This window comes from Myiozetetes cayanensis, unplaced genomic scaffold, assembly GCF_022539395.1.
Source record: "Myiozetetes cayanensis isolate MyiCay16 unplaced genomic scaffold, myiCay2020 scf5-8, whole genome shotgun sequence".
Classification (NCBI taxonomy): Eukaryota; Metazoa; Chordata; class Aves; order Passeriformes; family Tyrannidae; genus Myiozetetes; species Myiozetetes cayanensis.
Window position 1 is genome coordinate 67405848 of NW_026087742.1, and position 20853 is coordinate 67426700.

Sequence of the window (20853 nt, forward strand, 5' to 3'; positions counted from 1 at the left end):
GCCAATGATGCCTAGAAAATGCTTTTTCCAATTAGCAAACAGGAAAGATCAGCAGTGGGTTTACTGGTGCTGCTAAGAAGATCTCCCTCATTCATACAACAACCATTAAAGATGCTGCAAGTAGCAGCATTGTCTGAGTGCTCCACTATAGCAGTCATTATCTTCAGCAAGTTCTAGGCTTGATCAATTCTTTACACCAAAAAAACCTGGGTACATAAATGCCATGTTAACAATCCACATTTATCACCCTATATTATTCTTAAAACAAAACTTCAAGGATACTGAAATTCCAATGTTTTTGTTGGGAAGTACATTTTCCCCCATATCCAAACAAAACTTGAGAACAAGTAAGCAATTAATTAAGAAATAAAAAATTCCTCATCTCACTAATTTTATAAATAGTTCTGAACAACCTACCATTACTGTGCATAATAGTAATATATTCATAATGTATCTGCATGTAACAAAGATATATATGACTGTCCACAGTTCTACTGTTATATACCATTATGCCAAGGTGTTCTAATATTCAGAAGGAAAGTTTAAAACATGGGCAAGTATATTCATGAAAAACAATATTAAGCAGATGATGAGTAATTTCCTGTTGGAAACCACACATGTTAATTATAAGCCTGACTCTTCTACTGCCTGGAGATTAACAAGAACTGATATGGCTAAGATGGACTTTTTAGCTAAATTATTAATTATATTTTTGGTTAACAATTGAAAATTGCTATTAGCTGTCATTTGTAAAGGTCTTGAAACTCTGTGCTGACAATCTGCTTCTGCTGGGAGAAGGCCTTTAGCCTTCAACTTCTAACTCAACTATGGATACCATCTAGTTCACACAAACCACTCACTCATTATCAGCAAATCTTTGGCAGGTTTTCTGCAAACTGCTTCAAGACATTGTAACACTGGAAACTGAGTTAGCAGTTTCAAACTGGACCACAAAAGAACTGCAAGTCAAATGAGTGCAGAACATGAAGATACTTTGACAAAAAATACTTGTGGCAAATGAACACAAAGAAAAACTGAACAGTGCTACTACAGCCTTTACAGAAAAATCTGTTGAGAATAAAAGCAAAGACCCAAAATGTTCAACTCTGGAGTATGGAATAATCACCTGAAACCAAAGGGGGAAAAAAAGGGGGGAAAGGTAAAGGTGGGAAACCACCAGTGGCTTGACAATTTAAAATAGGTAAGACAGTCATGTTAAGTGACGACTGCAACTTCAATTTAGATTTGTGACATCTGTAGTAAGAAGAACTAAAAAGCATGCTTAGTTTATTTGTTCTCAAGCCAGAAGTAGCATTACCTAGTACCTGCAATACTTGCTGCATTATTAGGGGGACAGTATTCAGTTGCCTCAACACCATTGCTCTTATTCTGTTCAAAAGAGATGAGGAAATGCAAACAGAGCATCTTTCCTCAAAGTCACAAGAGCAAGGAAGCTTTATATGTTGAGTGTGTGTTCTCCACCACAACGCTGTTACTGAATTACTCAATATGGATTAACCATAACCACACTTACATAAGCTCTTCTAGACTGTATGTTAAAATAAAGGTATCACTGATGAGCGGAAAAAATATTCTGTCTCTGCTGCTGAAGTGGAATAGGAACAACAAAAGTGTTATTCGGCTTCTGTCTGACCTAAAACCTTTGCTTCTATCTGAACTGTGTTACCAAAGGTAGCTAGTGTAGCATTAGACACAGTCATTCCTCTGTTTAATTAAATCTTTGAGTATAGTTTTGGAAAACAAATTAATGTAGTAAGCCACATGGCAACACACTGTAAAATCTTTAAAAATTCTAAATTACTTTGAGCTGTGTCTCAAGTTTTGCCTAAACTTGCTTGTTCTGGTTTGAGGGTTAAGAACCTTTGTAAAGATGTATACTGTCAACAGAAGAGGCCCAGCAAAGTCAGGCTGTGACCAGACAAATGACAAATACACTGTATTATTTTGTTTCCACAGGCGCTTACTTGACAAAGTTGGCTTAAGCACTCAAGGGGGAGTGGAAATTCTCTTAAGCAGCAATCACTCAGTAACACTGAGACGAAACACCGTGGGGGTGTTTTTTGTTTGTTTGTTTTTGTGGATATTTATTGTTTTTCCTCCACTAGGTGAATTATTGCTGCTGGTGATCAACTTGGTTGGACAAGAAGCAGGAAGCATTTGCTTCTAAACAGTCCAAAGTGAAATCCTAAGTTTAAACTGTCACATAGACCACAACGGGAAGCTATTATCACTCATGTTGTCACCACCAAGTTTCAGGGTCTTTCATCACAGCATCACGTTACTGCACCATGAATGCAGTGACAGTGCAGGTTAAGTTCAGGAATCTGAAAACAGGGAGCAAGACAAGAGCAGGATCACTACCATAGACTTCATAAGAACAGACTTTAGCCTGTTCAATCTATTTTGAAGAGTCTATGGGATACAGATCCCTGGAGACAAAGGAGTGCAGAAGAGCTGGCTGATGCAGCTTAAGCAAGTTGGCTCTTATGCCCTACAAACAACTTGCTACAGCATATCTGGAGTACCAGGACCAGCTCTGGGCTCCTGAGTACAACAAAGACTCACTGAAGCAAGTCCTGAGAAGGGCCACTAAGATGCTTAAAGGCCTGGAGCATTTGTCATATGAGGAGAAACCAAACAGGTAGAAACTGTTTAGCTGGGAAAAGAGAAAACTTGGGAGGGTGGGGGTGGAATTTCCTCAATGTGTATATATACCCGATGGAAGAGAGTAAAGATGATGGAGACAGATTCTTCTGAGCAATATCGAGCTACGGGACAAGATAATGGAGAAGAAATAAATACAGGAAGTTTCATTTACACATAAGACCTGTAAGAATGGTTAAAGACTGGAACATTAGAGGAGACAAAGAGAGAGGCTCTAGATTCTCCATCCTTGAAGACAGTGAAAATCCCCCTGGATAATGTGCAGAGCAATCTGCTCTGATTGATCCTACTTCGAGAAAGAATGTTACACTAGACAGTCTCCAGAGATTTCTTCTAATCTCAACTATTCTGTGATCTTCAGTGTTTACATACTAAAGTAAAATCTGATTGTACAATAAACATGATTCTGCACTGTGGAAAGTGTGGATTTTTTCCTCGTTCTGAGTTTTGCATTTCTCCTGGTCTCATGCCATGTTTCTGATTATGCTTCCAAGGAGAGACATACTGAGCTTTTCATCTGTTCACCATCTGGATTAGCAAACAGACAGCAAATTCAGGCATAGGGCAGACTTCTATGGGAATTAGTCAGCATAATCAAACCTACAACATTATGCAAAGCTAACAAGAGAAAAAGGGATGAAAACCACTCTACCACACTCAAAATATATGTCTGCATTAAGCTAAAGCAGTCGCTTGAACAGACCCACACTTTCTTGGATATAATCAACACCCACAGGTATACTAAGAAGTGCATGACAGAGAGCATGCCTACATGAAATAATCAAGAACTTCTCTATGCAGATGGATCAACATAGACACTGTGTACAGGATCTTTAAGACTTTTCTAAACTTCGGTCATACAGAAAGCCTATGCACATCCCCAGGAAATCTAAAACATAATTTGTCAAATGGAAGGTACTCTCGAATAATTGAGAACAGCACCTGGAAAAGAAGTCCAGAAGGTCAGTCTTTCCATTCCCTGGTCCAGTATAAAACTAGGGGTGTCCTGGTCAATGGGAAGTTGAACAGGAGTCAGCAGTGCCCTGGCAGCCAGAAGGGTCAACTGTGTCCTGGGGGAGCATCAGGCAAAGCATCAGCAGCTGGTTGAGGGAGGGGATTGTCCTGCTCTGCTCTGCACTGAGGCGGCCTCACCTTGAATATTGTGTGCAGTTTTGGCCACTGCAATATAAGAAAGATATTCAGCTCTTAAAGAGTGTCCAAAGGAGGACAATGAAGATGGTGAAGGGCCTTGAGGGGAAGCTGTATGAGGACTGGCTGAGGTCACTTGGTGTGTTCAGCCTGGAGGAGACTGAGGGGAGACCTCGTTGCAGTCTACAGCTCCTTGTGAGGGGAGGAGAAGGGGCAGACACTGATCTCTTTCTCTGTGGTGACCAATGAGAGGACCCAAGGGAATGTCCTGAAGTTGTGTCAGGAAGTTTAGGCTGGATATTAGAAGGAGGTTCTTCACCTCGAGGGTGGATGGGCACTGGAACAGGTTGCCCAAGGAAGCCTGACAGAGTTCAAGAAGCATTTGGACAAAGCCCCAGGAATCATATGGTGTGATCCTTGGGGCATCCTGCACAGGGCCAGGAGTTGGACTTGATGATTCTGACAGGTCCCTTCCAATCCAGAATATTCAATGATTCTAGTCAAATTCCACTGCACTCCTGACAGGTGTTTTCCTTGTGGAAATATCAGACAGTGTCAGTGATCACACTTCCACCATGCCCTAAATACTCCTACTAGAAAACTCTTTTTAGGACCTTTTCTGAATTGACTTTATGGAAATTAAATGTTATTTGGTTATGTCTTTATTACACAAAAATCAGTTTATTTTCTTCTTTTCCATAGCTAGCTTGAATTTTTTTTCAAGTCTGAGAAGAAATGAATCTTCTGTCAGTTAAGCTGTTCCTTCAGCCTAAACCATAACTTATTTACATCACTGGCATCTAGTCCTTATTCTCTCATAGTAACTAGTCCTTCTCATTGAAAAAAACAAACAAATGAAAAGTAAGCAAAGAAAAAAGTCCCACAATTCTGAAATTCAAAGAAAAGGTCAAGAATTACTTCCGATTTTCTACACAGAAGTATTTTTCTCAATTTAAAAAAAAATCCAAACTGAAACACTCCAACAGCATGGTGCTTCTGAATCATAACACTTTATAATTCTGTGTAACGTGTAGAAATTGTCAGTAGGTACCTTTTATTCATTGTTGGTTTTACATTTGTGCTTACTGGTTGAGTTGTGGAGTTTTTTGGAGCTAAATATTTGCTGCTGTTACAGTCTTCAGTATATAAGTAATCTTTTACAGTTTTGCATCCCCTATTAACTTTTTAATCTGCAACCTCATTTCCAACTCTTTGTCAGTGAGAGACTAAACAGTTCAGGACCTAGGACAGATCCAGACACTGAGCAACAGCTACTACCTGTTCTCCCAAGCTTCCCCCTTGACAACGAGCCATTGTGCAGCACCTCTCCAGGGTGGGCTTCTGTGCAGTTTTAAATCCACTTTACAGTAGTTTTATCTCATACAGAAGTAGTCAAGTCGGTAGGCAGAAGGCAACACACCTAAAATTTCCAGCTGAGGAAGGATGCAGTCTAGACGATGGGACAAGAGGGGCAACAGCTGCTTTTCTTACTTGCATCTGCTTGATGATCATAGAATGGCTTGGATTGGAAGGCATCTCAAAGATCATCTAGATCAAACCCCTGTGCCAGGGGCAGGAACACCTTCCACTAGAACAGGTTGCTCAGAGCCCCATCCAACCTGGCCTTGAACACTTCAAGTGATGGGGCATCCAAAACTTCAGTGGGCAAACTGTTCCAATGCCTCATCACCCTCTCATTAAAGAATTTTTTTTCTAATATCTAATCTAAATATCTCCTCTTTCAGTTTGAAACCATTCCCCTGTGTCCTATCCAGCTTTCTTGTAATAAGTGAGAACTAAATAATAAAATCCAGTTACATTCGGATTTTGTTACCATGCAGTTCTTCTTACACAGATGTTTGAACAAATATGTTTTGTCTTATCTAAAACTGCAACTGTTGCTACCTTTTCAGTTCTCCTCATATTCCTTTTACTTCTATCAAGCTATAGCATGGAGGTCCAATATATGTTTCTAAAAATATATTTACAACAAAAGGAGAGGCAAGGAGTATCTCCATCCTTTAATGGATGGGGGGGGAAACATAGGGACAAAGAATGAGTAAAAGGTTGAGGTACTTAATGTCTTCTTTGACTCAATTTTTATTAGGGACCAGATGTTCTCAAAGTATTCAGCCCCCTGAGCTAAAAGACAGGGATGGGGAACAGAATGAAGCCCCCATAATTCAAGGTTAAGTGGTCTGCAACCTACTATACCCCTTGGACACACACAGGTCTGTGGGGCTGGATGGGATCCACCAAAGTGTATTTTAGGAAGCTGACAGAAGTGCTCACCAAGCCACTTTTCATCATTTAGCAGCAGTTCTGGATAACCAGGGGGGTTCCACTTGATGGGAAGTTAGCAAATGTGCTGCTCAACTATGTCGTGGTTTTGCTCTGGGTCAGTTTGCTCTCACACAATTACTAATCAGTTGAGAGAAGGTTTATGCAGATAAAAGAGACTGGATTGGGGAAAAAAGTATGAGTATTTATTACTAGCACAATAAAAACTATTAAAGAACTATATTTACAATAATCTTACTTAAGTAAGAGGTGCTATGTATTTACAGAAAAAATACTTCTTCCCCCCCTTTAATATCAGTCCAAGGAGGAGAAGCAGTCTTATTCTCCATTCTCAGAGTTCCAGGTCTCCTCAGCAATTCTGCAGCACTCTCGTCGCAGCTGGAACTCTTTCTCCTTCTCTGTGTCGGCCTCCAGGGCTGGGTCCACCCCCTCCTGGGCTAAGACCGGAGGCTAGGGGGTTACCCAGGTCCTGAAGGGTCTTCTTCCATGGACTTACAAGGAGACACTTGTCTACCATGGATCTTCTTCCACAGAGTTACAGGGGATAATGGTTTCAGAGTTTACGCCTGTTTTCTATGGAAGTCCCTCCCCATGGGAGAACAGTCTTTGACAGACCTCTCCAGCATGGTCTAGTATGGATTCTTTACTTGAATCCCCACATCTTACCCGGGCCATCTTTGCTCTGGCGTAAGGTTCTTTCTCAAGGTTACAAATCTTCAAATCTTCAACAGCAGCATGGATCCCACACACACACGGATCCCAACATCTCACCTGAGCCGTTCTTGCTCCAGCGTGAAATTTTCTCAGAGTCACACATCTCCAACAGGACTCTGCCTCACCTCAGTCCTTCTCATGAAGTCTCAATTCTCTGGTACATCCACAAGCTCCTCTGTGAACCGCATGAGGGGTCTCCTCACCCCAACAAACTTTCATAGGTGGCAGGGATTTATTTTTCAGTCTTTTCCCTGCTGAAGGGAGAGAGCAAAAAAGGGGAAGAAACAAGCTCCCCTTTGCACAATTCTTCTTTTTCCTCTGGTTACTAGTATTGACCTTGGAGGTTCCTTATCTCTTCACTGGAATTTCTCTGCAGTGGTTTCTGTCCAAGTAGTTCGTCTTTTGAAGGTTTTTTTTTCTTCACTCTCTTATAAGAGAGGAATTTCAGTACTACACCTGCCCCCGCCCAGCCCAGGGCCAGGGGAGAAGGGGGCCTGGCCCTCCTTGAGCCCGCTGCTCTTCTACATGGCTGCCGCTCCTAATTTCAACTGCGACAAACTACAAGGCCAAAAGAAAGATTCAGGGAACTACAGCTTTTTGAGTCTGACCTCAGTGCTGGGGAAGGTCATAATGCAGATCATCCCAAGTGCCATCACATGGCACATACAGGACAACCAGGTGATCAGGGCCAGCCAACTTGGGTTTATGAAAGGCAGGTCCTGCTTGACCAACCTGATCTCCTTCTATGACCAGTCCCATTTAGTGAATGAGGGAAAGGTTGAGGAAGTTGTCTACCTAGACTTTAGTAAAGCCCTCAGACACTCTTTCCCACAGCATTTCCTTAGAGAAACTGGTTGTTTCTGGCTTGGGAGGGTGTACTCTTTGCTGGATGGAAAACTGGCAGGACAGTCAGGTCCAGAAAGTGGTAATGAATGGTGAATCCAGTTGGCATCCAGTCACAAGTTTGTTCCCCAGGGGTCAGTATTGGGCCTGTTTATTATCTCTATCAATATTCTGTTATATAATTTTATCAGTTATCTGGATGAGGGGATAGAGTATCCTCAGTAAGTTTGCAAAAGGCCCCAAGTTGGGCAGGAGTGTTGATCTGTTGGAGAGTAGGAAGGCTGTGCAGGGGGATCTGGACAGTCTGGATCGATGGGCTGCAGCTGATGGCATGAGGTTCAACAAGTGAAGTGCCAGGTCCTGCCCTTGGGTCACAACAACCCCCTGAAGTGCTACAGGTTGGGGGCAGAGTGGTTGTAAAGTAGAAAGGACCTGGGGGTGCTGTTTGACAGCTGGCTGAACATGAGCCAGCAGTGCTCAGGTGGCTCAGAAGGCCAACGGCATCCTGGCTTGTGTCAGAAACAGCGTGTCCAGGAGGACTAGGGCAGTGATCATCCCCCTGTAATCAGCACACCTTGAACTCTGCATTCAGTTTTCAACCCCTCACTACAAGACAGAGATTCTCTGGCATGCCCAGATAAAGTAAGGTGTCTGGAGCACAGGTCTTATAAGGAGCAGCTGAGGGAGCTGGGAGTGTTCAGCCTGGAGAAAAGGAGGCTCAAGAGAGACCTTATTTCTCTCTACAACTCTCTAAAATTAGGTTCTAGCCAGCTGGGAGTCAGTCTCTTTTCTGAAGTGACAAGCAATAGGACAAGAGGAGGTAGCCACAAGCTGCACTAGGGAAGGTTTAGATTGGATATTAGGGGAAAATTATTCACCAAAAAGGTTGTCAAGCACTGGAATAAGCTGCCCAGGGAAGTGATAAGAGTCACCACCTTAGCATTATTCAAAAGGTGTTTAGGTGTGGCACTTGGGGACGTGGTTTAGGGGAAGACCTGGCACTACTGGACTTACAGCTGGACCCTGTGATCTTAAAGGTCTTTCCCAACCTAAGCAATCCAACAATTCTGCTTCCAGTACCAAGACAGCCACCTCTTGCAACCGAGCTCTGCTGCAAGATCTTTTTGTTCAACACCATGTTTGTTCCTTGTGACACCTCTTCTCAGAAGACAAATTTCATACAGATCCTCTCTCTTTCTGGTCCATTTTCCCAAGAATCACAGAACCACTTAGGGTAGAAAGGATCTCTTAAGGTAACACTTTTTACTGTGAGGGTGACTGAGCACTGGCACAGCTTGCCCAACAAGGTTGTGGAATCTCCATACTCAAAGCTATATAGAAGTGGTCCTGGGCAACTGACTCCAGGTGGCCCTGCTTGAGTGGAGGAGTGGACCAGATCAGTTTCATAGGTCCCTTCCAACTTCAACCATTCTGTGATTCTGTGACTGACTGTATGAAACTTCCAAGTCAAGTAGGGTCAGGAAGGGTCAACAATGCACTGGAATTTCAAGATTTTTAATTTGTGCCCACCAGCTCTTGTCCTGTTAGGGTGACTACTGAGAGGCGTCTGGCTCCTTCTTTATTCCCTCCCTACACTGATTAAAGAAAACATCTGAGCCTTCTCCTTTCCAGGCTAATGGTCCCATTCCTCTCAGCCTTTCCTTAGAGGAGAAAAGCTCCAAACCCTTAATCACCTATGCGACCCTGCACTGGACTCTCTCCAGTTCGTCTCTCTCTCCTCTACTGGGAAGACCAAAACCAAATACTCCAGATGCAGCTTCACTAGTGCTGAGCAGAGAGCTCAATCTGCTTCAACCTGCTGGCAACACTCTTCCAAACTCATCCCAGAAGGCTGTCTCCTTCTTTGCCATGCCAGTGCATTACTGGCATACAGACTGTTGCCCACCAATATGCCAAGCTACTTCTTTGCAGAGTTGTCTTGCAGCTGGTCAGCCTCCCTGTGGTTATTCTCTCTGATGAAGGATTTTGCAATTCCCCTTTTTGCATATCATGAGATTCCACTCAACCCAAACGTTCAGCCTGTCCGGATTTCTCTGAATGGAAACACAACCATGTGGTATGTCAGCAACTCCTCTCTGTTTTGTACCATCTGTGAACCTGCTGGGGGCACACTCCATCCCAGCATTCAGGCCATTAATGAAGATGCCAAACAGCATTTGCCCCAGTATCAGCACACAACTGGTAACCTCACCCCAGCTGGACTTCATGTCACTGATCACAAACCTCTAGGCCCAGTCCTTCAGCCAGTTCTCAGTCTACTTCACTGTCCACTTATTTAACCTGTACTTTGTCAGCCTGCCCATGCTACGGACAACAGTGTCAAAAGCCTTACTCAAGTTGAGGTAAAGCACATCCACTGCTCTCCCTGCCCAGAAGATATCTGCACATTACCTTCTATTAGTTTTCGTAAAGGGCTACAGATTTTTAAGTCACTGAGCAGTGAGAATCATTGGAGTGGAAAACTGCCCAGCTTGATAGGCAGATCTCAAACAACCCACTAGAGAGAACAACCAATTTTTTCTCCAAATGATAAAAGCTTGGTATTTTTTGATTACTGACAATATTATCCTCAGATGACCTCAGATATTTAAAATTACTGCTATTTTCTTTCAGTAAGCCTGAAATTTAACATTTAAGAGACCCCAATTTTTTAGTGAAGTGGACAATAACTCAACTGTCATTCAACCAGACACGTGTACGCCCTCCAAACCATTACCAGCTTATACACTATCTTCTTTGAATTATTAATCAAGCATTCTGATGTGAATTTTCATCCAAGCCAATATAAAAGGAAAATCAGGGCTTAAGCAGCGTATTTACAAATGGAAAAATCATCAAAATCCCGTCCCCTAAATCCACAAATCAGGGTAAGGAACATCAGCTGCAATCCAATTACCACAGGCTTAGAGGAAAACACAAGCAGACTACTAGGCCAGGTTACATTGGGCTTCTAAGGCATATGAAAAGAAAATGTTAAGAAAACTCAAAATAGAGACTGACGGATTTGAGAGAACACTGGCTGGGAAAGTATAGAGATATATGTATAGTTAAGACATCAAACATCTGGAAGACAGGTAAGACTAACAGCCACATTCCTATGGTCTGGAACTCCTCCCTGCATGCTCTAATCCGGAAGAAAGAGGTCACCTTACTACTTGATTGTTCAATTGGGACTTTATCGCGCTACTGTTGGTGAGCTGAAATTGCACATATTTTTAATCACTACTTTAACTTCATAACTCAGAACTATTATACTATCACAATAACTTTTTTAACAACTAAGGTATTTTTGAAAGCCAAAATTTTGGAGGGTTAAGATAGAAAGGAATTATTCCAGCTGCCAGAATACCTTTTCTAAAGCCTCTCCAATAGAGTCAGAAACACAAATACTACAAGTTCCAGGAATTAAATTAAAACCCAACTGCACAAGTAAAATGGTTCTCATTTTCATTTAACCATGATAAATGAGCAGAAGTAAAAAACAGTATCTGATCCCTTTTGTAACTGAAAGGGTTCCTGAAAGAGCATAGATGTATCTCAAATAAACAAGGACAGCTCAAATGAAAGCACCGCTTCAAAGTGTTCTCTGCACAAAGAGAAAGGTCTCCCAGTGCAACCACTGACAGTTGGAGTTTTTCTGTAATTATCTTATTTTTCATTATTTGCTTCAATGTTATCCATAAAATTAGATCTGTAAGAGTACATGCAAGGAAACTCTACTTCAAGTTGTTCAATGTGAAGTATTTATCGGTTACTCTTAAACATTTCTAGGACTTCTCTTTTTTTAACATTAAAAAAGCCATTCAACCACAGCAAAGATGACAAGATCTGCATTTCTGGCCACTTTCCTATCTAAATACAGCCACCAAACTCATAGTGTATATAAAGCTATTGTACATCAGCAGAATTTTAATTTAGGAAATATCCTTGATGAAGTCAAGGAAAAACTGTAGTTATTAAGAACAAGCACATTACCAGTGGTTAATGACAGGAAAGCATCCTAACACTGATTAGTATCAAAAGTAAACCAAATAAATTCTACATTGTCTTCACTGAATTGAAGAAGCAACTCACCAATTTATAGCTGTCAATGGTCTACCCTGGGATAAAGAATTGACTGGTTTGAAGAGAAACAGAATAGCAACATGACTATTCTGAAAACATACAAGCATAATGAAGATACATGAGCACATCTGTTGCAAAGACATGCATTGGCTAGTGGGAAAGAAAGGAAAAGCAAAATCAGGTAAGAGGCAAGTCAGAAGTGACTATATGTAACTTAGGGTGAAACAAAATAACAAGAAAGAAGAGGCTGAAACAAAAATAGAACAAGGCATTTATCTAACAACCAGCTCATCTCAATGTAATGTAAATGACAGCTTGCAGACCTGTACAGACACAGTTGTTGTCTTAAAGGCTCAGCAACAGAAAAGATGAGTGGTGTTATCAACTGCAACAAGGAGAACAGTCGAGAAGTAAGATGAAGAGTTCAGGGTTTGACCCTTTTGAGGTTAAAACTCTTAGCTAGACATTTTTCTATACTGACAGAGATCATGGCCAAAATAATCTAAATACCATGGCTTTGGCTAATTTAAACTGCAAACAACAGACTTATACTTTTTGACCTTATCTGGCTTTGGCTACAATCAAGTTAATAGCTTGTACCATGCTTGCATGTTTTGGATTTGCGATGGAAAACAGTATCGATAGCACACCTATGCTTTATCTGTTGATGAACAGTACTTACACAGCATCAAGGTCTTTTAAGTTTCTCACGCTGCCCCACCAGCAAGTAGGCTGGGAGTGCACAAGAAGTTGGGAGGGGACATAGCTGGGACAGGTGAATCCAACTGGGATATTCCAGATCATATGACATCATGTGCAATATATAAAACAGGGAGAAGAAGGAGCAAGGGGGGATGACACATGCAGAGTTATGGCATTGGCCTTCCCAAATCACCTTTATGCATGATGAAGCCCTGCTTTCCTGGAGATGGCTCAACATCGTCCTGCTGATGGGAAGTAGTGAATTAATTCCTTGTTTTGCTTTGCTTGTGCACACAGCTTTTGTTTTACCTATTTAAGTGTCTTTATCTCAACCTGTGAGTTTTCACATTTTTATCTTCGTCTCCCTCATCCTACTGCAGGTGGAAATGACCAAGGCAGTGGAATGGTGTAACTTTTCACAGCATCTATAAAGTATTTTCCAACAGTTCAAAAAACCCAGTTCAAAACCCATTACCTGAGACAATAATGCTTGGGAACACAAGTCAAGGAAAGTTAAGGGAAGAAAATTAAAATAAGGAATGGCACTAATCTAACCACAACTCTCCAATTTTTTTTGGGAAAAAGGAAACTCAATTTTTGATTCTTTTCTAGTGTGTACAACTGCCATTAGATTTATTAAACCCAAACCAAAAATTAAAAATCATAACAGTATTCTTGGGCCAAAGTAGTCATCAATATACTAGATGCAAAGAAAGAACTATCATTCAGTTATAACAATAACACCTAATCAAGTTCATCAACACATTTGTCAGTCTGAAGGGAAGCAGTAAGCTATAACGCACTATTTAGTATGCCATACTTACTACTAAGAAAAAAGCATATTTAGAATATTAATATGCTTCAAGACATATGAAACATTAAATCTAAATGTACCAACACCATATGCCTTAATGCATAAACTTACAACACAAGGAGCCAATCAGCACCTCAGCACAAAGCAGTGTTTATGGCTAGTAAGATAAGAAAGAAAAGACAAAAATGCAACCATGTGTTCAAGTACTGCTGCAAGGGATCAAGTTTTCAAAGTAAACTAAGATTCAGGGAAACAATTTGCACTAAGTACTTCAGTACCAAAAACTGTGTTATGGATACATCACATGTGCCATCACAAGTGATTTACAGAAAGACATAAATAGTCTTTAAATCCTGGGTTTGGCAAAACAGACATTGTTGTGTCAGGAGAAGAATTTACTAAAGAAACATCTTCAAAATATTTTGGCCAGGAGGAAGACAATAATATGGGAGGAAAATGAAAACTAAACCCTGACAGCTGATGGTTAACACAGCAGAAACACAAATTCAACATCAAGTTTTTAAGTATGCAGAAATGCATTTACTACATTTAACACGGCTATCAGAGGAATAGTATCTTATTAAATTGCTCCAGCCTAACTTTACCTGCTTAAATTTGCCACCTAACAGACCAGTGTGCCAGAGCAGATAGTGTAACTGAAACTTTAACTGGCATGTCCTCTCAATTTAAAATAAAAAATACGACCCTGAAAAAACCACCACAAACCAACAACAAAAAAATCCCAGAACGTGGATACAGATGGCTTCAAATCACTAACTAAAAATCAAAAAAAAAATCCAAGAAATCTACTTTACTAAAAAAGACATTTTCTGAGACAATTACCATTTGAACGCTAGAAAGGTTTAACCAATAATGATGGAAATATTACAAGCTAAATAGTCAGGTAACTGATATAAATGATTCAGTAACAAACCCATTATATGGAAAACATGTCACATCTCCACAGGTGAACATTTAGAATGTCACAGTACAAACATTGTAGCTGCTGCTATTTGACACGCTCTCATAGCTTGAAAAGGAAACAGTTTTTTATCATTTCTGTTTAGTTTCAGTTCAGCCTATAACTGAACTTCTACCTGAAGAGCAAGAGGTGCCACATGGTATTATTTTGTAACCCAACACAAATAATGCAGGGGGGAGGGGAAGGAATTATAGAATATGATTCATCACATGCACGAATTCCTTTTCAAACTACACACTTTCCTTATGAATGAAAAAGCAGAAGGATGCATGACCACAAAAGACAAAAGCATCTTTTAGCATCATTAGACTTCTAAGGTTGCTTCAGCCTCCATTGTTGTGAAACAAAATGCACCTCCAGGAGTTCACAAAACCTGAATATTCTCATTGATTCCCATTTTTTTAATTTTTTTTAATTAGTTGTATATATTATTATAATTTTTCATCTATATACACAAATAAAATACACATTTTAAGCCTCTCAACATAGTATTATTAGGTTCTTTCCAGTTTCTATTATGTTTTCTACACCAATACTGCACAAATACAAACCATGTTAGACTAAGAGATGACTGGAGTTTTTAAAAATCATTACTATGTGAAACTGTTTCCCTTAACAGACTATAAGGTACAAAAGAAAGTAAAAATACACAATTTTAGTAATTTATTAATTCCTATTAACCAATGGCTTGATATAGTATTAAAACTGCTATACTACAGCTAAAAAGCATACAGCAGACAGCAACTCTCATCAGCTTTTCTAACAGGTGGGTTAGCTTAATGTAAGACTCAACAGCACACCAATTTTCCAGTCAAACAGAGGTTTTAGTTTACATAAAGACTCAAAGTTTTTTTGTAAAGTGACATTTACAAAACATAAGAATTGAGAAACAGAAGAGAATATATTAAACTGGACTGGGCTAGAATATTTCAGTTGTAAAGGTCCTACAGAGCCAACCTTTGCACTAGAATGAACAGGAAAATGTAGTACATAATGTGCAATATTTCACAAGAAACACTGCTATCACTTCACTAGTCTTTATGTACAGAACCTCTACTTTTTTCAGTCAAATGAATGCTTCCAAACTTCTGCAATTATAATTCTATTTTAAAAGAGCAACAAGTCCCAAACCAAAAACAGCTAACAGCTTTTGTAAAGGCTCTAGATCTGAACAAATAAAGGCTTTGCAACAATCAAATTAACCAACAATCAAATAAATACAAATTTCATACATCTAAATTTACTAAACAAAGTTTTCACAAATTCTTTAATCTTGATAGGGAAACGCTGAAGTGTTTCAGTAGCATTCCTCCAATAAACTTTGAAGTGTGTGTGTGTGTATATATATATATGTATATATGTATATATAAGACATCCTTGGTCCAAATAAGCACTGCATTACTGAGCATAAGCAAGGGTATAAAGGAAGACTTTGAGTCAATTTTGAAAAGCTTAAAGACTAACCTGATGATAATTTTTTTCCAGAGGATGTATCATTTACAACTCTAAGTGTTCCTTAATCATCCACCTGAAACAATCAATGTAAAATGAAATAAAGTTGGCTGTCTCTTCTTCAGCCAAAATAGCTGGGGAAAACTGCCATCTAATTTCTGCTTAATAGCAGAAATCCTACATTCTAGTCATCATGGAAATTTTCTTTGACCTCAGGCCACTTCATAACATTAGGGTTCACAACACAAATAGAAGCTTTTCTCCTCTGAAGGATCTAAGTTAAGAGAGGCAACTTTAGCAATACAATAATGGTCACTTTGACATGAGTATGAACTTACTGTCATTTTAGACTATATTGCCATTGTAATAGTCCAGTTTCAAGCTAGTATTGGGAAAATCCCATACTAGCACATGCAATAATAGCAGCAATTCAGATGGATAGGGATGTTTGTCAGGATTAAGTTATACAACAGAAAAACTGTATGTTTAAAGACAGTAAAAAAATGTGAAAATCAGAAATACTTTACTTTTCAAACACAAAGCTTTGATACTGAAAGCAGCAAAGACTTCCAGTTCCGTCCACTCAAAACCCAGTGCACGAGACAACATTCCAACAACATGAATTTTTTACTTGTCCTCTGAAGAGGCCCATACTTTCTATTAGTGTTTTACAGACTTTCATAGCTACACTAGACATTATGCAACCAGTTATTATTTTCATACATTTCAGTGGCCACAAAGCAGAGACTATGAACTAGGCAGAGTAGATTTTTCTTCCAAATCGATCTTGAATTGACAAGTCTATTTCCCCACTCCTAGTACTACTGTAACAGATTCTTAGTGTTGTTATTTGAGCAAAGACAATTGTGTGGTAAATTGCAGAAATTAGATAGTTTTTCCTGGTTCCTTTCATAACATTATTGGGCTGGCACTGGTGACAAAAACAAGTTTCTCTGCTTCTGCCTCTCAGTACACAAATCTTTGTGCAGCCCTTCACCTCACACTGTCACAAGCACAATCACAAGGTGAGCCAGATCAGGGAATTAGTCCGGATTACAACAAACCAGTTTTGCCAAGTTAATTTTAACCCAGAGTGAGTCTCTAATCTGTTACTGCAAGTGACTATATAAATATTATGTCAACGTGGCAGGGGGAACAAGCACACCAACAGAATGGTCTCCTTCAGAGGCCAGTGTTCATGACACTGCAACCGGTATCACATGAGGAAATGCAAAGCACTGCTAGTTCTTTTTCAGAGCCAATTACTCCATCCTACTCAACACGTGATATTCATCCTTTCAGACAACAGCCAGCACAAACACCTTCCAAATGTGATACTAATCTTACTTGTGCCTTTCAGATAATCTCCACAATGTCTGATTTCCTTGTCTACACAGAAGCATTTTCATACTGCTTGCAAGGTCTTCATAAACACTAGTTAGGTTTGAAATAAAACTACTCACTGAGGCAAGCATTCGTCATGACCCATGAAGTGTAGAGTACAATTTTGACGACTTGAAGCAAAATTTTCTACATCAACTAGAGCAAATAGGTTGCACTATCATTCTTCAAATTAGTCTTCTTGACATTTTATTACTGTTCATAAGCAAATTTGTTCAAGGGTTTTTTTAAGCTACTCCCAAGATATTTTTCTAGTCACAAACGCTCTTATTGACCGATTAAGGGCTTCAGATTTTCCATATATATAAAAATCAAGTTAAGACTCCTGTCATAAACTTGTATTATCTTAACTTCCCCTTAATGTATCTGGTAATGTTATCTACCCTACGAACTAGATGCATCCACAAGTAACTTTAAAGCATCTCTTTAGAAAATGTTTGGAATTGTTACTATTTCTGTAAAGAAGGATTTTTGACCATTTCTGTTTAAGTCTACCAGCTGCTGGAAGTTCTCAAACTGCAATATTTTGACATCAATATGTAGAAAGGGTGGAGGTCACAAGCAGTACCTTGGCTGCCATCAGTCTGACATGAGATATTGTGGGTGACTACTAAGTGATAGTGCGCAACTAGATGGTTATTAAATATTCCTCCTCTCGCAAGTCATACCATGCACATTGGCTGCATTCACCACTATTAAATACCTGTCATTTACTTGCCAATAGCTTCATATAACCTGTCTGCTCTGTACAAGGAGTCTGGCTTCTTTGCTTTGACCTCAAAAACGTCAATTAAGAGAAGCATTAACATTTACACACACCTAAAACTAGCATTTTCTACAGTTGTAACTATAAGAGATACCAGTTCAATTATCTTGAAACCAAAAAAAAACAGAGCACGTGACAAATTCGGAACTACAACTTTAAAAAATACAAACCCCTTAAGGCAAAATTCAGACAAGTATCTGAACACCGTGGAGCAACTGCACAGCTGATTTCCTTGCATTTAGTAGTATCCTTACACTTAGCACTTGTAGTCCCGGGATTAAATGATAAAAAGCTCAAAAGCAGGAAGAGAAGATTAAAGGAAAAAGCATTAGCACCAGACTGAGGAATATACGAGGTAAGAAAACACAGGCCTACAGAGGGGAAAAAAGAACTATACTTTCCCTGTCATACACTCTGAAAACAAGTCACTAATTACAAATATGTCAAATACCAATAACAGCCCACGTTTCTAGCATTTGCCATAAGCAAATAAGGAAAGTTATGTTGTTCTTTCAGTTTCTTATGTTAATTCCACTCCTAGACACAGCCTTTCCAGGGGGAAGGAGTGGGAAGGGAAATAAGCCCTGCTGTCAAGTCAGGGTGAAAAAAAAAAGACCAGAAGAAGCCACCCAAGCCAACCTCCTCGTGCTTTGCAAACTGAAACAACGTTGACTCCAAGCTCCCCTTACGATCCGGCCACCCACATCACAGTTTTTGGGCCAGCAGGGCCTGAGAGCGCAGAAAGGTGCCGGTTTCGCGTCACCCGCATTCTCAGCGACCTTCGGAGGGAAACAATGGGCAGCGCCCGGGCACAACAGGGGAGCCCCTCGCACAGAGCCATCGGACTGGGCCCCGGCCGGGCTCCCCGCCCTGCCTTCCGCGGCCGGGAGGGTCCCCTCGGGCCGGGGCGGAGGCTGCGGGTTATGCCGGCCGCCCCTCCCTCCCTCCCTGTCCCCCGCGGCCCCGCACCGCCACAACCCGCACCTCCGCCCCGCCTGACACTCAGGCTTGTGCGCGCCCCGGGGCAGGGCAAGACAGGGCAGGGCAGCATCCCCCGCGAGAGGAGCAACAGGCAGCCGCTGCAGCCCCAGGGCCGGCCGGCAGCACCGGGAAAGGGCGCCTCGTGGGGCTCCATCCGCCGGGGGAGGGCTGGGGAACCGGGTGGGGCGGCACCACATCCCCCAACCTCCCGGCTCCCTCGGGAAGGTGCTGCCTCCCTCCTGATCCGGAGGCCGCCTACACGGCGATGGCAGAGAAGATGACCGAAAAGAGGAGGAGAAAAAATAAGGCAGGGCAGCTAAAGGCGGCCCCGGCACGTGGGGAGGCGCCGAGGGCCCTCGCTGGGGCTACCCTGGCAGCGGGATCCAGGGGTGCCCTGCGCAGCCTGCCTGGAGAGAACGCCCGTTCCGGGGCACGACAGGCCCGGCCGGAGCGAGGTCTGCCCTGGGATCTCCGCATGGCCACGCTCCATCACACCCTCCATCCCCCCTGGCGGATGGAGCTGGGCCGTACACTGGGGCGGGACGGAGGCCACGGCCCCCGCGGGAGGGGAGGGCAGCGGGCACAGGTAATTCCCCTCTTCCCCCTCCGAGGGCCCTAGGAGAAGGGGCGGCAGCGCCATCTGCGCGGCAGCGCCGGCCAACCGAGCGGCGGGGCCCGGGCGGCACCTGGGCAGCCGCCGGGTTACATCACCGCCCCTTCCCCGCCGTCCGTCCCCCGGGGCGCGGCGGCCGCGGCCACATGGCAGCGGCAGCACCCGCGCTGCCCGACACGGAGGCGGGCAGGAGGATGAGGAGGGCGGCTGCCGGCAGGGAGGAAGGTGCACGCACCGGGCCGCTCCCAGCCGGCGGTGGGAGGGGTGGCGGCCGGGGCTGCGCGGCTGGGCCAGGGGAGAGCGCGGCGCGCGTTACCTGCCCGGGTGGCTCCCCAGCTCCCTGTCGCTCAGCGCCGCCGTGTAAATCCGCCGGTATCTGTCGGCCAGGGCCTTGCCGGAGAGCAGCAGCTGGTAGCGGCTCCGGCAGCCCAGCGGCGGCGCGGGCAGGGCTCCCAGCCCGCCGGCCGAGCCCTCCTCGGGCCCCATGGGCCCCATGGACGGAGCGGCGCCGCCGGAGGAGGAGGAGAAGCCGCGCTCGGCCCCGGCGCAGGCGGCGGCGGCTCCCGCAGAGGCGGCGGCGGCTGCGGCGCTGCTCATCCCCCTCCCCGCCCGCCCCCTGCTTGCGGCGGCGCCGCCTCCTGGCGCGGCGCGGACACAGGCGGCTCCCGCTGCCTTCACCGTCGGGGCACAGCCATGGGGAGGCCGCAGGAGCCGCCGCAGGAGCCGCCCTCCGGGCTGCGCATCCACCCGCGCCGCGGGAACACCCCGCTCTTCCCCTCCTGCAGCGGCGGCTCCAAGCCCCGGCTGCCCGCCGCTCGCCTTCCGCCCCGGGCACACCGCCCTCGGCCGAGCCCCGGGCAGGACCGTGCGCCGCCGGGACCGGGGAGGAGGGGGCGGGCCGGTCGCTTCCCCCTTCCCGCTACGGGCTGTGTGTGGAGGCGGGGGGCGGGGACCGGCAGCGCCGCTTCCCCTCCGGAGTTTGTGCCCGGCGCTGCCACCGCCCTCTCCCCCACGGCCGCCCCAGCGCCGCCTCCCTCCCACGGGCACCAACGCCGACGGCGCATGCGCCGCCCCGCCCCGGCCGCGCGGCCCTCGGGAAAGCCGGGATAGCCGGGCGGGAGCACCTTGTACCCTGGGCCGGCTGTGCTGGGCTGCGCCCACGGCCCGCGGGGAACCCCCGCGTCACGGCCGTGCGAGGTCGGGCTGCAGGGCCCTGTTGAGAGTGCGTGTCGTAGAATCCATGGGATTGGAAGAGATCATCGAGTCCAACTTACGATCGAACACCACCGTGTAAACTAGACCATGGCACTCAGTGCCTCGCCTAGTCTCTCCCTGCGCGTGTGCAGGGACGGTGACTCCATCAT

The 20853-nt window shown here is 43.6% G+C and overlaps 1 protein-coding gene across 10 annotated transcripts in view; it reads right to left on the minus strand.

Moving 5' to 3' along the window:
- Nucleotides 1-20101, minus strand: part of MYCBP2 (MYC binding protein 2) — a 173245-nt gene extending 153144 nt beyond the window's left edge. For all 10 annotated transcript variants that reach the window (XM_050333825.1, XM_050333831.1, XM_050333830.1 and 7 more), the window contains exon 1: nucleotides 19806-20101. In XM_050333825.1, coding sequence (XP_050189782.1) covers nucleotides 19806-20086 — 281 coding nt within the window. In that variant the 5' untranslated portion in view covers nucleotides 20087-20101. The remainder of the gene's footprint in view (nucleotides 1-19805) is intronic.
- Nucleotides 20102-20853: the final 752 nt, after the last annotated feature.